The sequence below is a fragment of the Hakea prostrata genome, chromosome 6 (assembly GCF_041222555.1).
Source record: "Hakea prostrata isolate BN-2017 chromosome 6, UWA_Hpros_2, whole genome shotgun sequence".
Classification (NCBI taxonomy): domain Eukaryota; kingdom Viridiplantae; phylum Streptophyta; class Magnoliopsida; order Proteales; family Proteaceae; genus Hakea; species Hakea prostrata.
This window is the reverse complement of record NC_142605.1, coordinates 37289812-37308369: the sequence shown is the minus strand read 5'-3', so window position 1 is coordinate 37308369 and position 18558 is coordinate 37289812. Positions and strand designations below refer to the sequence as shown.

At 37.0% G+C, this 18558-nt stretch overlaps 1 protein-coding gene across 1 annotated transcript; it reads left to right on the top strand.

The window, feature by feature from the left end:
• The first annotated feature begins 1016 nt into the window (after positions 1 to 1016).
• Positions 1017 to 18358, top strand: CPSF100 (cleavage and polyadenylation specificity factor 100). The gene is made up of 18 exons (XM_089158315.1): positions 1017 to 1324; positions 3691 to 3859; positions 5098 to 5194; positions 5504 to 5630; positions 5729 to 5844; positions 5953 to 6047; positions 6123 to 6274; positions 6493 to 6550; positions 6630 to 6737; positions 8810 to 9062; positions 9874 to 10058; positions 10508 to 10600; positions 15461 to 15559; positions 15884 to 16015; positions 16114 to 16158; positions 17198 to 17362; positions 17660 to 17734; positions 17840 to 18358. The coding sequence occupies exons 1-18, from the start codon at positions 1176 to 1178 to the stop codon at positions 17939 to 17941; spliced, it is 2220 nt and encodes a 739-aa protein (XP_089014441.1). The 5' UTR covers positions 1017 to 1175; the 3' UTR covers positions 17942 to 18358.
• The last annotated feature ends 200 nt before the right edge of the window (positions 18359 to 18558 follow it).

Below are 18558 nucleotides of genomic sequence, written 5' to 3'. Positions count from 1 at the left end.
GCATGCATTTGTTTCGATGGGCATCTGGGGTTTGTGTAGCGATTTCGTCTATATAATCAGATTATCAATAGTTGTTTAAGTAGAGAACTTTTAAAAATATTATGGGTGGACCTTTTTCTCTCACCAAGTTTCAGTTGAATGAGATGTTTATACATATTGCTATGTTATCAAAACATGTCGAACCACAATTTTACCCAAATGGACAACCTTCTCCGGCCACCAACACCATTGTGTGGAAGTTAACTGATTGTTCCGAAAATGAAGGATGAACTTTGCATGATATTAGAAATTTTTAACATGATCCAATTGTATTCATTCGAAATCTTTAATATGATCCAATTGTATTCATCATATATATTTGGTCATATAGCTCTTGAGACAAATAAGCGACTAAACAAATTAAGGATATTTTTTTTAAACAATATGAAAATAGCTTGCTCCATTTGTTTTAGAATACATCTTTGGTAAATGTTTTTTTTTTTGTTGGTAAATTCATGAAATACCTTTAGGGCCAGTTTTGTTAAATGATTTTGAAAATTTCAAACATATTCATAGATTTTAAATCTAATCTATGGACTCATAATTCATAAAATTAACTTTTGGTTAACCTAAATTTGTAGAAATTTCATTATGGAAAACTGTTTGGTTGAGATGGTTTGTTTGAATGTGCAAATATTTAGTGTTTTTATAGTAAGGGTGAAATCCCTGGATTTCACATTGTACCTATAAATCTATAAATTCACATTTTGAGTGTAAAAAATGAATATTTAGATTTGATGAATCCAAAGATTTTAACAACCACACGAGTACAAATCTTGCTTTCAAGATTCACAGATTTGAAATCTCTAGAACCAAACAGGCCCATCAAACTTCATCTTAAAAAAACTTAAAAAAATGTGAAATTCAGAGGGTAACAAAAAATTGACGAGCATATTATTAGAAAATTTTTGTTGTTAAATTTATCCGAAATGTGATTAAACTGTAAATTAGCGTTTTGATTACTTTAAGCTCGCATCATTAAAGATCAAATTAAGCGCCAAGTCCAAATCATCCCCGTCGGGTAAACGTAAATCCCTATAAGGCTTTAAGGTTCAGACTCCTGCGTTGTTTTTCTCTGGTCTCCACACTTTCTGAGTTCGCCAATTTTTAATAGCTCTCAGCAAGCGACGGTGCAAATGGGAACATCGGTTCAGGTCACTCCACTATGTGGAGTATACAGCGAAAATCCTCTGTGTTATTTACTTTCCATTGATGGGTTTAACTTCCTCGTCGATTGCGGTTGGAATGATCTCTTCGACACCAACCTTCTTCAACCCCTTGCCAAGTAAGTACCTTCTCCATTACTCTCTTACCTCAACTATTTTCTTCTTCGTTTCAGTAGAGATGGAACTTGTTATGTACTGTTCACCCGTCTCCTCTCTTCCCCGCCTCGCTTTAGTTTTGTCTTAGAGGAAACTATTATTAGGGTAACTAAACAAATAAACAATGATGAATTAGTGGCGGAGGAAACAGTGGAACTCGAAGTTAATTTGTTTTGGTTTACCCATTCTGTAGTTTCTGTTACCTGGCAGAATGATAGTAGATGAATGTGAATGGGAAAGAATTGGTTCTGTATTTGTTACATTTTGATAATTGCATTAAGGAACGCTAGGGAATTCGTACAAAGTTGGCCTGCTTATTAGTTTTTGCCTCATTTTTTCTAGGAGAATCGAAGGTTATGTAGAAAGTGCTGGGTATATTATGGTTGTATATTCACTGTAATTACCTGCTTTTCATATCTGGTTCTTAGCACTTTTCTTATTTGATTACATGCTCCACTTTTCTAGGCTACTATGGGATTTTTTTTTAAAAATAAAAAATAAGAAAGGGTCTTAGTCTGTTTGATATGCAGTTCTCAATACACAATAAAGAACAGAGCCAGACCAACCCATAAGAAAAACACTGGTCTGTAAAAATTCCAAAAAATTATACTGGTGATTTAACTGATTACGATTAAATGCTCCGTCTGACCATGAAATGACAAAAGCAAATTCACTTGCGTATGGAAGCACCTCAGTTGTTATTATGATTTTGGTCCTTGAAAGACCTCTATTAAGTTTTGTAGTATAAACTATATACATACGAAGATTTTAAAATGATGATCAGTCATCATTCTATATAAAAGAAGCAAGCAATTATATATTCAGCCAACAAAAAAATTGACAGATGTTCATTGAACTGAAAGAACTTTATTGTTTATCATTTTACATGTTAATGAATGATTTTAGTAAACAATCACAATTCTAGATTTCAGTTTCCTGGGGGGGGGGGAGTTGGCATGGTCTTGTGGAAGGATAAGAAAAAGAAAGACTATATCATATGCTAGTTAATTCAATGTCCTTTAGTCTAGTAGAGTAGCAATTCACTGGGATTGAACTGCTGAGAGTCTCTTCATCCTAAATTGAACTGCCAAAGTGTTCAAAAGTCCTAAACTGGGTGAGCATACTTGTTGATGTGCTACCTACATTGAAATCTAGAAAAGAAAGTAGTCTCAATCTTCTAACGACAATCCCACTGCTGAGTAACTTTTGGAGCATACAACTACGACAACTCTAGGTTTTATTTATTTTTTTTATTATTATTATTATTATTATTTTTTTATGGACCACAGTTGTAGCCTGAGGTCAAGGTATCGGAAGTTGGAACAGCCTCTTAGCAAAACTTGTTGAGGTAAGGCTGCATAGGAAAAATGCTCCCCCCCCCCCCCCCCGGGTCAGGATTCTGCTTGTATGGAGGCATTTGGCACCGAGTTCGCCCTTTTATAACTACAACAACTGAGACTTATCCCAACTAACTGGTTGGCTACATCAGGGTTGTACTTGATTGCTTCACCCTTCTCCTATGGGCATTTTAGGGCTGCATATCTCTTTTACTTCTTTCAATCCGAATCAAACCAGTCATTCATACTGGAAAATACAAGCCTCCATTGAACATGTGTGTGCCACCTCAATCAACTTTCTTGTAGCTTATCGTGTGTTTGAGCTGCTCTTAGACCAGCTCCAATATGATTATCCCTCACTTTACCTTCCTAGTTGTGCCACAAATCCATCACAGTGTCTTCATCTTTGCTATGCTAAGTTTATCTATATGATGCTTCTTAGCTGCCCAACATTATGCACCATACATTATTGCTGGTCTTATAAGATAGGGTGTTTCAAGATCTAATCATTACATCATATAAAAATTTCCATATAAGATAGGGTGTATCAAGATCTAATCATTATCCCAGTATGATCACAGATGTATTCAAGTTTCATGAATCAAACCTGAGCATCTGCCGTGGCATCTGGAACCTTTGGTTTTTACTCCAGCATTGTCATGCAAAAATCTCCATATGAGGTAGGGTTGTCGCAGAATCTAATCATTAACCCAGTATGATCACTGATGATATTCATAATTCGTAGAATTGCTGTCATTGCTCTTAATCTATTTTAAGGACATATGATTGATGTGTTGTTTGTTGACATCTTGATTGCTTTGAGGGGAGACATATCCTAGTCTGTCAGAACCTAGTTGATTTAAACCTCAAATTTGACCTGTCAGATATGATAGGGCTCAGATTGAATTTTAATATGCCTAAATATGATTTGAATCCCATCTTTACAAATCTAGTATGAGGTATTTGCTTGAAAATATAGCTTCCATATGCAGGGTATCTTCAACAATAGATGCCGTTTTACTATCACATTCAGATACACTTCATCTTGGAGCTTTGCCATATGCAATGAAACACCTTGGACTTTCTGCTCCAGTTTACTCAACAGAGCCTGTGTACAGACTAGGCCTTTTGACAATGTATGATCACTATCTCTCACGAAAGGTAAAGTGTCTTTTCATCCTTCAAATGTGTGCACTTTTTTCATAATCAATCATGAAATATTGGGTGGTTTATTCTAGATAATAATTAGTTGTTTGACTTGTTTCTGGGAATTCTGTAATATTGTCAAAACAAAATTAGAAGTCATTGATGTATTTGGTCTGTACTGGCCAACATAATTGCATTATGCTGCCTAGTCAATAAGGAGGTGCTGGGATGCCTAAGGCGAGTGATCAATTAATGTCCCTGAGTCCATAGTGCAGGTTGAGTTAAAGGAGAGAGAAAGGAGTAAAAGTAAGCGTACAACAAGGAACAAGGAGAAGAATGGTGAAGAAAAAGAAGAAAATCTACCCGTGAACTGGCCTTTTTTTCCCTTCTTTTTCTGGGTGCATCTGCATTGCTTAGGCAGCTAGGTGCCTGGCCATCACCATGGCTTGATTTCATGACATGACAACTCTGCTGACTACTGAGTTTTGGCTGGGCTTCCTAGATCTAAGATCCATTGATTAGATTTGTTGAGTTAGATGCCTATCTTTTAATTGGGAAGTACAACGAAATCTTCATGAAAATCCAGGCACTAATGTGTTCATTCTGCTTTTTTACTTTTGGAACTTAAACAACCTAAAGAAGTGTATGGATTTGAGAAATTTCATGAAAAATACATCCTGTAGTGATTTATCAAGAATCAAGAGAAAGAAAAAGAATCTTTTAATAAAATATATCAATATATTACCAGACAATATTTAAATAGAGTTATTTTCTTGTAGTGCTCAGCTGTTGAAGACCTAAACATCATAGTTTTTGATTGGGAAATCCATTGCCAACTTATGGTTTTTTAGTGTTTATTCACTGCTCTCCTGTAAGAAGCATTGAGTCTTCTTCATTCCTCTAACTTAGAAATTGGAGCCCTTTAAGTCGAGAGATAGTGGATTGGGATGCTTACATCCCTCAATGGATAAACATGTTCTTTCAATATCAAGTTGAATTTCTTCCTGGAGTGTTCACAACTATTTTTCTGTATACTGAACTTAAGTGTTCAGTGTAATCATTCCTCACCATATCAAATCCATTTTCTGTGCTTGGCTTTGTACAGGTTCTTTTCCTTCTTTTACATAGCCACAATACTGCCCTTTGGCTGGCTTTTTCCTATTTTTTACGTATATCATCATAGGGTATGTTATTTGGATCTGAGGAGCTAGATTTTGACACTGCTGACCTTTCTGAGTTCTCTCCTGTTGCAGCAAGTTTCAGATTTTGACTTGTTCTCTCTAGACGATATTGATTCCGCTTTCCAAAATGTGACCAAATTGACATACTCCCAGAATCACCATCTAACTGGTAGGTGTCAAAAGTTTCTCTCTCTAAAACTTGTAATCAAATATTTGATCAGGTTAGAGGAATACTTGGTTCAGAACATATGTATTTCTGTCATCTGAACAGGTTCATTTATGCTGTACTTGTGGTGCATTAAGGACCACAACATATCCTAATTACTGTCAGGCTTAGCTCCTTTGCACATGCACTGCTTTTATGAGACTGATGGATCTGCTTGTGGGTCTCAGATTGAGATAGTTTGAAACAGTTACTCTCTTATATTTTCGTTTCATTTCATCCATTTGATTCCTTCAGCTTAAAAATTCCTTACAGGCAAAGGTGAAGGAATTGTTATTGCCCCTCATGTGGCTGGGCATCTCTTGGGAGGTACAGTTTGGAAGATCACAAAAGATGGAGAGGATGTAATATATGCTGTTGACTTCAACCATCGCAAGGAAAGGTTATATGCAGCTCCTCCTTGCAAATGCTAATCCAAGTAGGAGATCTGTGTATTGTTAATGCTCATTTCACGCCTTTTTTCTCCTTAATATTTATCAGGCACTTAAATGGGACTGTCCTGGAATCTTTTGTTCGACCAGCTGTTCTAATAACAGATGCCTACAATGCTTTGAACAATCAGCCTTCAAGACGCCAAAGGGATCAAGAGTTTCTTGGTATTCCCTTTTCTCCAGTTATAATTGACTTTTTGAATACTGTACATCTTCGGAAATGCTTACTTGTTTTTATCTTCTCCGCCTATTGGATGCCTTCTTTTTCTGTAGATGCCATACTGAAGACTCTAAGGGCAGATGGAAATGTACTACTTCCTGTTGATACAGCTGGACGAGTCTTGGAACTTATTCTGATGCTGGAACAGGTAATTTTGAACTTGGGGTTCCTTTTTGAGTTAAATTTCTCAGAACATAAAAAATGACTTTGGCGGAAATGGCAGCATTGGGCACAGAATCACCTGACCTACCCCATCTTTTTTCTCACGTATGTTGCATCAAGCACAATTGAGTATGTTAAAAGCTTCCTTGAGTGGATGAGTGATTCTATAGGCAAGTCTTTCGAACATACACGAGACAATGCTTTTCTTTTAAGGTGAGTAATGACTTCGCTATGGTTTCAAAGAATGCTTCCTTACCAATATTTCTTCTTTGCTACCTGGCTATCTTCTTTCTTGCACCTACACATATTTTGGTTTAGGCGTGTCTCGGTAAATAACATTTAGGAAGTATTTCTCCCAACCCACTAAATTGTTCCACTTTTGTGCACAGTTTCTTCTCAACAGTAATAGACATTTCTGTCAATAAATGCAGGCACGTCACTCTCCTAATCAACAAGAATGAGCTTGAGAACATGCCAGATGGCCCAAAGGTCAGGATCATCTGTGTGTCTCCACTATCGCACAAATGCACATACATGCTTACACTGTGTACTGATTCATCTTGTTTAGATTGTTCTAGCATCAATGGCCAGTTTGGAAGTGGGTTTCTCTCATAATATATTTGTCGAGTGGACTACTGACAACAAGAATCTCGTGCTTTTTACAGAAAGAGGCCAGGTATATTTTCTGTGGGATCTAGCTTCTACTGTAGCAGTTTTGGAAATATAACCTTTTGCTGGAAGATATTATTGAATGAGGCGAGAAAATATCAGCTTCCCCTACATCCTATTCTTTGCTTGTCTGTGTACATCTTTTATCTCATTTTGACAGGCATAGGATAATGTGGCTAAACCATTTAGTGGGGATAAGAATGGGTTGTGTCTGGGGCCTCTGGGCATGGTATAATTCAAACTTTCAGTAAACTCTCTGATGAGATATCTGTCTGCATGTATCTGTATGTGTGTCTATAGATTATATGTATTGTTGTGTTGATGTATATTATTGTGGCTCATAATAGCTCAAGCTATCTATATAAACAGTTTGTAAATATCAGAGCCTATGCGAACGATCCTTAGTAATTGTGAGGGGTTTGTGTGCCATCCCTTCTATGCTTTCTGACCCTCAGTGCCATGTGGTGGTGTCACATCCAAAGCCGTGTGTGTGTTTCCGGGGGGGGGGGCATACGTGTGCAGAAGGGGCATGTTCATATTTAGTTACTGCACTTAAACACTTGAGCTTTTGGAGTAAGCATCTTTAAGAATCTCAATATTAATATAATCTTTCATCTCTTTCGAGCAAATGTGAAGTGGGAAGGTATTCAGCCTGATACAAATATTTGTAGTTAGTAGTTACAAACATGTATACTGAAAAACAATAATAGTCTCAACGTTTGGATAGATGTAGCTATATTCATACTTGTATTTACCCCCCCCCCCGAAAAAAAAAAAGAAAATAAAAGGAGCTATACTCATACTTGTAAATAGGATCTCTCTCTCTCTCTCCTCTCTCTCTCTCTCTCTCTGAGGTTGGTGTTTGGGGTTTCTTTTGTGGGGTTCTGTTAGAGTTGGATAGGCAAATGCTGTCGGAGCTCGGAGGACGTTAAGATCTGGACAGCTCTGTTTGTGCACTGATTGAAATTCTCTTGCTGTGGCCTCGATTAATTGGTAATAGTTGGTGTCTTTATGCTGTTTGGCACTGATAGAAGGAATTCCTTCTCTGCTTTGAGTTGATATTACCTTCTCTTAGTTATTACCCAAATAAACAAATCACCCTAATAAATAAATCACCCTCTCTTTTTAAGAGATTTATAGTAATTGCTGGTATGGTGGATCTTGACTGTTACTTTATGGGAGTTTTAACAGCCACTATTTTGGTTAATCTTTTTTTTTTCGCATTTATATTTAATATGTGATCTAGTATTTGATTTAATTGGAAAAAATAATTCGCAGATTATTAGACAATGATTTTTTAGCACTATATCAACAATACAGTGAGGTTATAACAGTTGTTATGGTGGCTTGCATCATTTCAGTTGATGATTAGCATCACTTCCATGATATTGTACTCGTAGCATGACTAATGTAACATGCTATGCCCTTGGATCCCTTGGATCATTAGAATGGTATTGTCTAAGATAATGGGATTTTGTGACCAAAGAAATAAAATATTTCACAGATCTTTCCATCATCCTGGGTGATACAGGCCTGGTTAAGGTAGCTTCTCCTCCTTTATTTTGTTCAGTTTTGAAGGTTATCAAATATCTGAATGACCAGGATTTAGGGCATCATCTAGATTAACGATGCAACTGCAGCAGCAGTCTAGCCTTACCCTGTAATGAAGCATCTAGTTAATTAAAAGATTGGTTAATTCCTGCCTGCCCCCTTATGTATCTAAATTGAGAAATTGAATGCTATATTCTCAGTTTATTTTGTAGCTGTCACATGTAATAAGATGACACTAGCTGGTCAAAGTGTATACAATTTTTGTCTTCTTTTATGGAAATTTAGTAGCCGACCAACAGGGTTTTAGTTTGCATGTTTGTTACACATATATACGGTTGTAGTTGCAGCATTCTATCTTTTGGTGTGTCATTGACTCATCAGTAGCATAAGCTCATTATTTGTGTGATCAGTAGTGATGCATGTGTATCTGAAGTCTGAACAAATTTAATTACCTTACTTGGCTGGTATTCCCTTGACAGTTCTCTTAAAAGATGCATTTCCTGACATTATTGTTTTGAATCAATGCAGTTTGCAACATTAGCACGCATGCTTCAATCGGATCCACCACCTAAAGCAGTAAAGGTCACCATGAGCAAAAGGGTTCCTTTGGTTGGGGAGGAGTTACGAGCTTATGAAGAAGAACAAAATCGAATTAAAAAAGAGGAAGCTCTAAAAGCTAGCCTTAGCAAAGAAGAGGATTTAAAACCATCTCATGAATCTGACGTAAATTTGGGTGATCCAATGGTCATTGATACAAAGAATGCCCGAGTATCTACAGATGGTATAAGCAATTATTGTTTCTTGAGATTGCAATGATTTTGAATTCTTTTATATTCTCCTTTAGATGTTCTTGTCCTCTACACGGTACTTGTTTTATCAAAAGGTGGAAAGTACTTTTATGATTTTCTTGGGGGAATGAAAAAATAATGTCAAAACTGTTTTTAACATTTGGTACTGTTGCAAGATAATGCTTCCTGGACACATGGTAGACATGGACAGGTGCAGTTGGATACTTGTGATAATTTTAGCTTGGAAGAAGCATGGAAAGTGGATTCAAATTGCATATATTACAAGATTGCAGTTCATAATGATGAAAACTGATGCCATTGTTGCAAGTTTTTCATTTAGACTCACTTTTAGGTATTCGCATTGTTTCAATTTGTGACGGATATTGTTAAGCTCCTAGTCTGGCCTAACAATGACTTCCCTCCTTCACATTTGGACTCTACAATCAGCACAGAATCAAACCAGGTTAAGATGAAGGAAGTCACTTTATTAACCGATCATTTAAGAACAGGACAAAACAGCACCTTAACTAGGTATTCCATAGTTCTGTTTCACCGTCTGATTTTCCTCCCCTCGGTGAAAGAAATTTTAGTAGGCAAAACGGCATTCCTGTTGCATCACTAATACTCTGTAATTGTTTGTTCACTGTGTGGATATTGTAAATGCGATTTGCCAATCTTTGCAGTGAATACAACACATGCTTAGTTTGATTTCTTTTCCCTGAGAAGATTCTGTTTGACCCCTGCTTTATCCTGGGGGGAGAATAAAGAAAAAGTTAAATTCACTTCTTGTTACATATTTTGCAGTGACTGGTCCACATGGTGGTGGGCACCAAGACATCTTCATTGATGGATTTGTTCCTCCATCCACTAGTGTTGCGCCAATGTTTCCCTTATTTGAGAACAACTCTGAATGGGATGATTTTGGTGAGGTCATTAATCCTGATGATTATGTACTTAAGGAAGAAGACATGGACCAAATGTCAATGCGGGTAGGTTTACATTTTCAATTGTCTTTTTGTTGTGTATACTCTAGCATATACCTGATCTCTCTCCTCCCTGGTTTGATGTTGTCTGATGTGAAATTTATTAGATTTGTAACTTCATCTTGGATATATCGGATAAGAGCCATAAGACAATTGTTCCACCTTAAAAAATAATAGATATTGTTCATTAGTTGAAACATTAACTGAGTTTGAGTATGGTTGTGTAGTGCTTTGCTTTGTCAAATTTTTTTCTATTTTATATTTGTCTATTTATTGAAAACATCCTTTTGGAATGGGTGTTTTTTCTTAATGTGTTATGTTTTGGTTTTAGCTTAAGGCTGACCTCATTTAGTTGGGTTAAGCCTATGTTGATGGTGTTGATAATGTTGGTTATTGTCTTAGCTTGACTTTATGATGTGTCCAATATGTTACTGATATTATACATTTTGTCCTAGGTTGGCGGAGATTTGGATGGGAAACTGGATGAAGGGTCTGCTAACTTGATACTTGATTCAAAGCCTTCAAAAGTTGTTTCAAATGAATTGACTGTAAGTCAAACCACAATTTTTCGTTGTTTCGTGATAATACGCATTAACTTCATGTTCAATGGTTAGAGTTCAAAGTGAAATGAATGAATTAAATGAACAGTTGTGTCTGGTAGAGTGCAATTAAACCAATCCTGCTAATTAATGATTTGGGGGGGGGGGTCAAGGTGCGTCTTGCATTATAAATTGAATACGCCATGAACATTCTGATTCTTGTTCATAAGATCTACTTCATGCATTAGACATGAATACACCATGATCATTCTGATTCCTGTTTCATAAGATCTACTTGATTCATTACTCATTAGGCATTGGATTTACCATGATCATGTATAATAAGTATTTTGGTCTTTTATCTTTTGCTGATGTCCTCGCTTCTGTGAGATATGTTGTCGTCCTAATGACTTGAACTCACTTGTAACATCTTTTGATAAGTGTCCCCGATCACATGTTGCTGCTTTGTTTGGAGAAAATGTATGTGACAAGCACTAATGATTTTTAATCTGTCGTCATTTCACGATTTGCCTGCCAAATTGCATATATTGGCAGACATGGGTGGCCCTATTTGATGGATCGGCACCCCTCTCACTGTGTCAACTTTTAGCACAAAAATAAGCTTTGGAAGTGGTTTTAGTGTCTAAAGTTTCACGAGTACAACAATGCCATTTCATTATTTTCTGAATTTATGATTTTTGTGTAAGTTTCATCTTTTGTCACATGAGCTCTATGGTGGAATCTATAGGGTGGTAATTGTGGTTACATGTACCAAAACTGTCAGTTCTCAAGTTGAGGTACCTATTTGCAAGAGGATAACTCAACAGGGACAAATGAAACTTTTCCGTGTCATATGCTAAATCTGAGAGCTGGCTCTTTTGATATTCACATTGGAATTGATATTCACATTATTCCAATACCACAGCAGCATAAGATATAGGGGTGCAAATCAAGCTGGCCCACATTTGGGGTAATATTTTAAGCACATTGAGCCTAGACTGAGCCTTGTGCCTATTTTGAAATCTATTGATTGCCCAATCCAAACTCCGCCAGTGTTTTGCTGCCGGTCCCAAGCCCAAGTAAAGAAGGAGGGTTGGTGCACCAGGTTGGCAGCCGGTACCGGAAAAAATCTAGCCAAACCCTTTTCATGGATTTGACCTTATATGATAAAAGCTATACTAGGGCGTTCCCCGACAAAAGAAGCGACGTGCTACACTATGGCCTAGGTGTAGTGATAAATGGGCAAGGGTTTGCTAGGGTGTCCCTTGTAAGCGACGCGTTGCATCGGCGCCCGGATGCGGTGATAAGTAGGCGAGGGTTTCCACGCCATGGACGAGTGCGGGTAAAGAAGCTAGTCCAAAAACGTAGGATTAGATTGGCGTCTTGGAACATAGGATCTTTAGAATTGATAGAGGTTATGAGGAAAAGAAGGATTAATATAGCTTGCATTCAAGAGACTAGATGGAAGGGTAAAAAAGCTAAAGAGTTGGATGACTTAAACTTTGATATACTGGGAATAAAACAAATAAAAATGGAGTAGGTATAATAGTGGATAAAGATTTAAAAAATGATGAGGTGGATGTTAAAAAAGTGGGTGATAGGATTATTACTATCAAGCTTGTAATGGAGAAAGAGTTCTAAATATAATTTGTGCATATGCACCTCAAGTAGGATTGGATAAAAGTCTAAAGCTAGAATTTTGGAAAAATATGGATGGATTGATGCAAGGAATTTGTTAGGGAGAAAAGATTATCATAGGAGGTGATCTAAATGGACATATTGAAAAAGATCAAAGAGGCTATGAGAGTGTACATGGAGGATATGGTTTTGGAGAGAGGAATGAGGAAGGGATTTCAATTTTAGATTTTGCTATTGCTTTTGATCTATCTATTATAAATACTTACTTCAAAAAGAGAGATGAACATTTAATTACCTTCAAAAGTGGACATTATAGAAGCCAAATAGATTTCTTCCTAACTAGAAGGACTGGTAGATTGTTGTGCAAGGATTGCAAGGTGATACCGGGGGAAAGCTTAACTGCACAACATAGACTTGTGGTCTTGGATATGTGCTTAACCCCAAAAACTCATAAAATGTCCAAGGTTAACTGTCCCAGGATAAGATAGTGGAGGAACTTGAAAGGAGAGTGCTTGAAATCCTTTGCTAATGAAGTAGTCAAACAAGGAAAGTGGGATTTAAGGGGGATACTAATGTAATGTGGAATGAGATGGCTAAAGATCCTAGGCGAATCAGCTCCATTCTTATAGAGAGATTTGGTGGTGGGATAGTGAGGTTCAAGCTGCCATTAGGAACAAGAAAGCTAGTTTTAAGACATGGCAAAGAACTAAGGATATTGAGGATCTTCAAAAGTATAGGTTGGATAGAAATGAAGCTAAGAAAATTGCGGGAAAAACAAGGGAAAAGAAGTATGAAGAGTTAGCTAAGATGAAGGAAGGGGAAAACTTTATATATAAGATAGCTAAGATGAGGGATAGGAAGAGTAGAGATCTTGACCGTGTTAGATGTATTAAAAATGGAGATGGTAAAGTATTAGTATGTGATGAAGACATTAAGAAAATAAGGAAAATTTGCTTCTCTAGTCTACTAAATGAGCATACTTCAAGCACTTATGATACGGATGATCACGCCTTCACCAAGTCACCAATTTTCAAACTTATATACGTAGAATTTCGATGTTCAGAAGTAAAAGAAGCACTAAGGAGGATGAAACTCGACAAGACACAAGGTCCTGATGAAATCCCAATAGAAGTATGGAAGAGATTAGGAACCCATGGACTAGTTTGGTTGACTAAGTTGTTAAATAAGATTATGAGCACAGGGAAAATGTCAAATAAATGGAGGAGAAGCATCGTGGTTCCAATTTACAAAAATAAAGGAGATATTCAAAGCTGTAATAACTATAGGGGCATTAAATTGATGAGCCACACTATGAAATTAAGGGAGAGAATAATTGAAACCCGTTTGAGACACTTAACTACAATTACGGAGAATCAGTTTGGGTTTATGCCGAGAAGATCTACAATGAAGACTATTTACCTAATTAGGAGACTTATGGAAAGGTATAGAGAATGTAGGAAAGACTTTCGTATGGTATTTATTGACCTAGAAAAAGCTTATGATAGAGTCCCTAGAGCATTAATTTGGCAAGTACTACAAAAAAGAAGTGTTGCAAGTAAATATGTAGATATAGTTAAGGATATGTATGATGGTTTGGTGACAAGTGTAATAACAGTGGGGGGACAAAGTAATGAATTCCAAATTACAGTTGGGCTACATCAAGGATCAACTTTAAGCCCATATCTATTTGCATTTGTAAAGGATGAATTAACCAAAGACATTCAAGATGAGGTCCCTTGGTGTATGCTTTTTGCTGATGATATTGTGTTGATTGATGAGACTCGAGTGGGGATTAATACCAAATTAGAATCATGGAGAGCAGTTTTGGAATCAAAAGGCTTTAAACTAAGTAGAACAAAGACAGAATATCTAGTTTGTAACTTTAGTCATGATTGAGTAGACGATGAGGTGGTGATACTTGATGATAAGGAGATCCCTCGGAGTGAATGTTTTAGGTACCTACGTTCAATCATAAGTAAAAGAGGTGATTTAGAGGATGATGTTTCCCAAAGAATTAAAATAGGGTGGATGAAGTGGAGAGGTGCGTTTGGGGTGTTGTGTGATTGGCGTATTCCATTAAAGATTAAAGGAAAATTTTATAGGACCATTGTTTGACCAGCTATGATGTACGTTGCAGAGTGTTGGGCTATTAAAATGAACCATATAGATAAACTCAGTGTGGCAGAAATAAGGATGCTAAGATGGATGAATTTTCTGTACCACTTGAGTTTGTTTTGATGGTATATGGTTATGGGCTTCTAGTTAAGTACTTGTAATGGGCTCAGCCCAAATTATAGGTCCAAAGTGGATTCATGAAATTAATATTTTAATTTTATAGTTGGTATTAGCTTGAAGGAGATAAGGTTGTCTTGGAGTTAGCTTAGGACTCCTAAATAATGGATGTCTGGGAGGGTTTTTTTTTTGGTTGTATTTAAGTTATTTATTTTACCATTACTTGTTTGAGTCATGTTGGTATCTAAGATTAGTCCTATTTTTATTTTATATCCATATATTCTCTTATAAATATATGCAAGAGGCTAGACCTCACCTGCAGTTAAATTATGGAATAAAGTTTGTTTTTAAAGGAAGTTGTTTTCTCTCCCCACAGCTTTCCTTTCTTATCTGCTTATTTTTTTTCTTTTCCATCATGATTAATTCTTCCATCATCCAAGCTGCATTAGCAACTGTGGCTGGCCCTTCAATTAAGGGGCTCCTGGGTGCCTAGGTGTCTTAAAAACTATGCCACCCCATACTACTTTTTCACCTACTGTGCTAAAGGAGTTTTGTAACTGATTGTCTTCTTATCTCTTCTTTTCTGTCCTGGCAATTCCATTCAAATCTTTTCAGGCTGCATCCCACGTTCCCAGCATGTTATGCTTTTGTAATGTAGTTCTAACTTCTAAGACTTCTCACATTCTGCAGTTGCAAGGCAAGGACATGCCAAGCATTTGGAACTTTTTTTCACTTTTTTACCCTCCCCCAACAAAAAAAAAGAAGGGGAAGAAAACCCAACCCTTATTAAAGAAGATATATCAATATGTTATATTCGCTTAGATGATTGCCTTCAGAAGGAGAAACATTATATGCATACTCAGCTTTTGAAGTTTTTTGGTTTTCCACGCTTGTCACCTTTGTCGATCTACTTGTCATTTAGCTGTTACCAAAAAAAATCTGGCAGAGCTGTACATTTCTCTGATCACCCTGAGTGTTCTACTTTTTTCTCTGAATCAGGTGCAAGTGAAGTGTTCTTTAGTTTACATGGACTTTGAGGGTCGTTCTGATGGCCGTTCAATCAAATCAATTCTTGCACATGTGGCCCCATTGAAGCTTGTAAGGACATTCTTCCTTTGTTTATATGATTTATGATATAGTCATGCATAATTACTTCGCTCATCATTGTCACTGGTTCTGTAAGCTGTTTACCTAATGTAATTTTCATATTGGCTTCATTTGTTCCAGCATATCAGCATGTGTGGTTTTACTTTTTTAAAATGTTCCATTTATTTTTGTGTGAAAAAAAAAATCAACATATAAAGTTTATATTTAGCAGGTAGAAATATACTCAAAACAAACTGGGCCGTACTCAAAATTCTTTGGTTCTAATTCATCACTTGCATTAAGAATAAAACTCACAATTTGTTTTCCGATATGAAGGTTTTGGTTCATGGAACAGCCGAGGCGACAGAGCATTTGAAGCAACACTGCTTGAAACATGTATGCCCTCATGTTTATGCACCTCAAATTGGGGAAACAATTGATGTCACCTCAGATCTATGTGCATACAAGGTACTGCCATCAATAACTGTTTAAAATTTTTGGTTACTGGTATTATGATAATCCTGGATTTATGCTTTTTCCTCTTGGGTCTATTGTATGAATGTCAGGTGCAACTTTCTGAGAGGCTGATGAGTAATGTGCTCTTTAAGAAGGTCAGTATCTCAGTATGAATCTCATGTTTTAATTCATTAATGTTATTGTTTCTGCCTCCTCTTCTACTTTCTCTTTCTGCCTTGTGTGTGGAATCAGTCGGTCATGACTTCAGTTCTAGTTATCTTCTGATGAGAACCCGCAAATCAAACATTAGAACTAATAATATTTAATTACTGGAATAACGAAGAACAAACACAAATGCAAGATAAACTAGTTTTGATGGTGCCAGTTACCCCTGCAGCATACGCTGCCACTCAATCTGTAGCTGCCAAACACCCAAATAAAATATTCCATAACCCCTTCTCACACCTTTCCCCTTGTTTATTATCCCCAACCAACATGGCGTAATCCTAGGGCCCTAACATCTTCACCCTAGAATTTGATTGATGTTTTGTCTTTGGATAAAAATTTGAGTATTTCTTCAGTGGTGCTCAGGGGATAAAGGTGGGAAGTAATTGATGGCGTGGTAACCATTCATTAAGAGAGCTTTAACAAACAAAATGCACAGAAATTTAGGATCTTTCTGGTAGATGTAGAACTGCTGTTCAACAGTAACAGTGCCCAATTGTGGAGTCAAATCGCAACCTGTGGGTTTTTGTGGAACCAAGAGAGAAACTTCTCTCACATTATCTGACGCATCATAGCTATTGCCCGCCAAACGATACTCATTCAATTAGAAGCCAAGATTGGGGGATGATATTGCATATCGTGGGGCAAAAGTTGGTGTGCGGTGGGTTTAGGTTCAGAGTAGGGGTAGCCATCGATGACGCAATATTATGCATGAACTAGTAAGAGAGGTATTATCAACTTCTTTAAGTCTTAATTATAATTATGCAGTATTATGTATCAACTAGTAAGAGAGAGTTCTGTAAGATTAGCTACTGGTTGTAAATTTATTTTTTATTTTTCTCTTTAATACAATACGATCTTTTATCCCCGGGAGAGGGGGGGGGTGGAATCTTTGTAACACAAACCTTACCTTTCCTTCCCCCTCCCCCCTCTCTAAGGCAGCCATCTGATGTGATAGTATAATTACAGCTTGGAGACTATGAAATCGCTTGGATTGATGCTGAAGTAGGGAAGACAGATACCGACATGCTGTCTCTGCTTCCTGTCTCAACCCCGCCTCCGCATAAATCTGTCCTTGTTGGTGATCTAAAGTTGGCAGATTTCAAGCAGTTTCTTGCAAGCAAGGGTGTACAGGTATTCAGATTTCTATTCTTGTTCAATTAAATCTTCAATGAAACGGGATTCTGGGAAGGCAAAAAGAAGGGATAGGACGAACTTCCGCTTGCTTAAATAAATGAATATGAGGAATGCCTCTGAAGACAAAATGATGTGGCTCATTGGTTGCTAATCCAGCATTCAAATGTTGGGCCTAAACTTAGAGATGATCTCTGTGATCATCATGATGCAAGAATCATACCTTCCAACCCCAGTATGTTGTTGTTTCCTGATTCTTTGGGCCTAATTTTCCTTAACTATTAATGCATCTTTCAGGTAGAATTTGCTGGGGGTGCCTTGAGATGTGGGGAGTATGTGACACTGCGGAAGATAGGAGACGCCACCCAGAAGGTGCTTTGTCGACAAAGGATGTTTGCTAATAGCAGTTGTTTTTTTTCTTCCCCTTACTTGTGGCTCATTCTTTTTGAATGGTTTGTTTGCTGAATTATTTTTTAGGGTGGAGTTACTGGCACTCAGCAAGTAGTTCTTGAGGGACCTTTAACTGAAGAGTATTACAAGATCCGTGAGTATCTCTATTCTCAGTTTTATTTGTTGTAGATCAAGATACTGTGCTCTCTGGTGTGGAGGAGGTGAAATTGGAGAAGATTTCAATTCTTCCAAAGGAATTTTGAACAAAACAAGTGCAGCTTCATATGATTTCCGTCTAAATTCTTTCCCCTCCATTTCAGTTGATGTTTCGAGAGACAGTCTCCTTGTATTCATAGATGACATTTAGATCAGTCGCTTATCAATGGAAAGTTAAAATTTTACTTCATTACAACGGTTTCTTTTGAATCAGTCGCTCATCAAATTTCACATTTAAATCCAACCAAATGCCTCTAATCTATTTGTTCCAACCGAGTGCTCTATCGAGATGGAAGTAAGCACCACTGAATAGAGCCCATGTGTCAGTTTTCATAACCCACATTGTTTAGAACAATTGATCGGGCGTGAGAGTAAGTTGGAACGCAACTGCTGGTTGTTGTCACATGTTGGCATGTTGGTGGGGTTCTTTGAGGGGTTGGATTTTGGTATGTTATACAATAAACGATGAAATTTAATGATTTTTTCTTTTGAGTTGGTGAAAACTTGTATTAAATTGGATGAGATTTTGAGACTTGCAAGCGCCCTACCAGTATTTTTGAGAGGGAAATTTATTTCAAAGTTGGATGGAG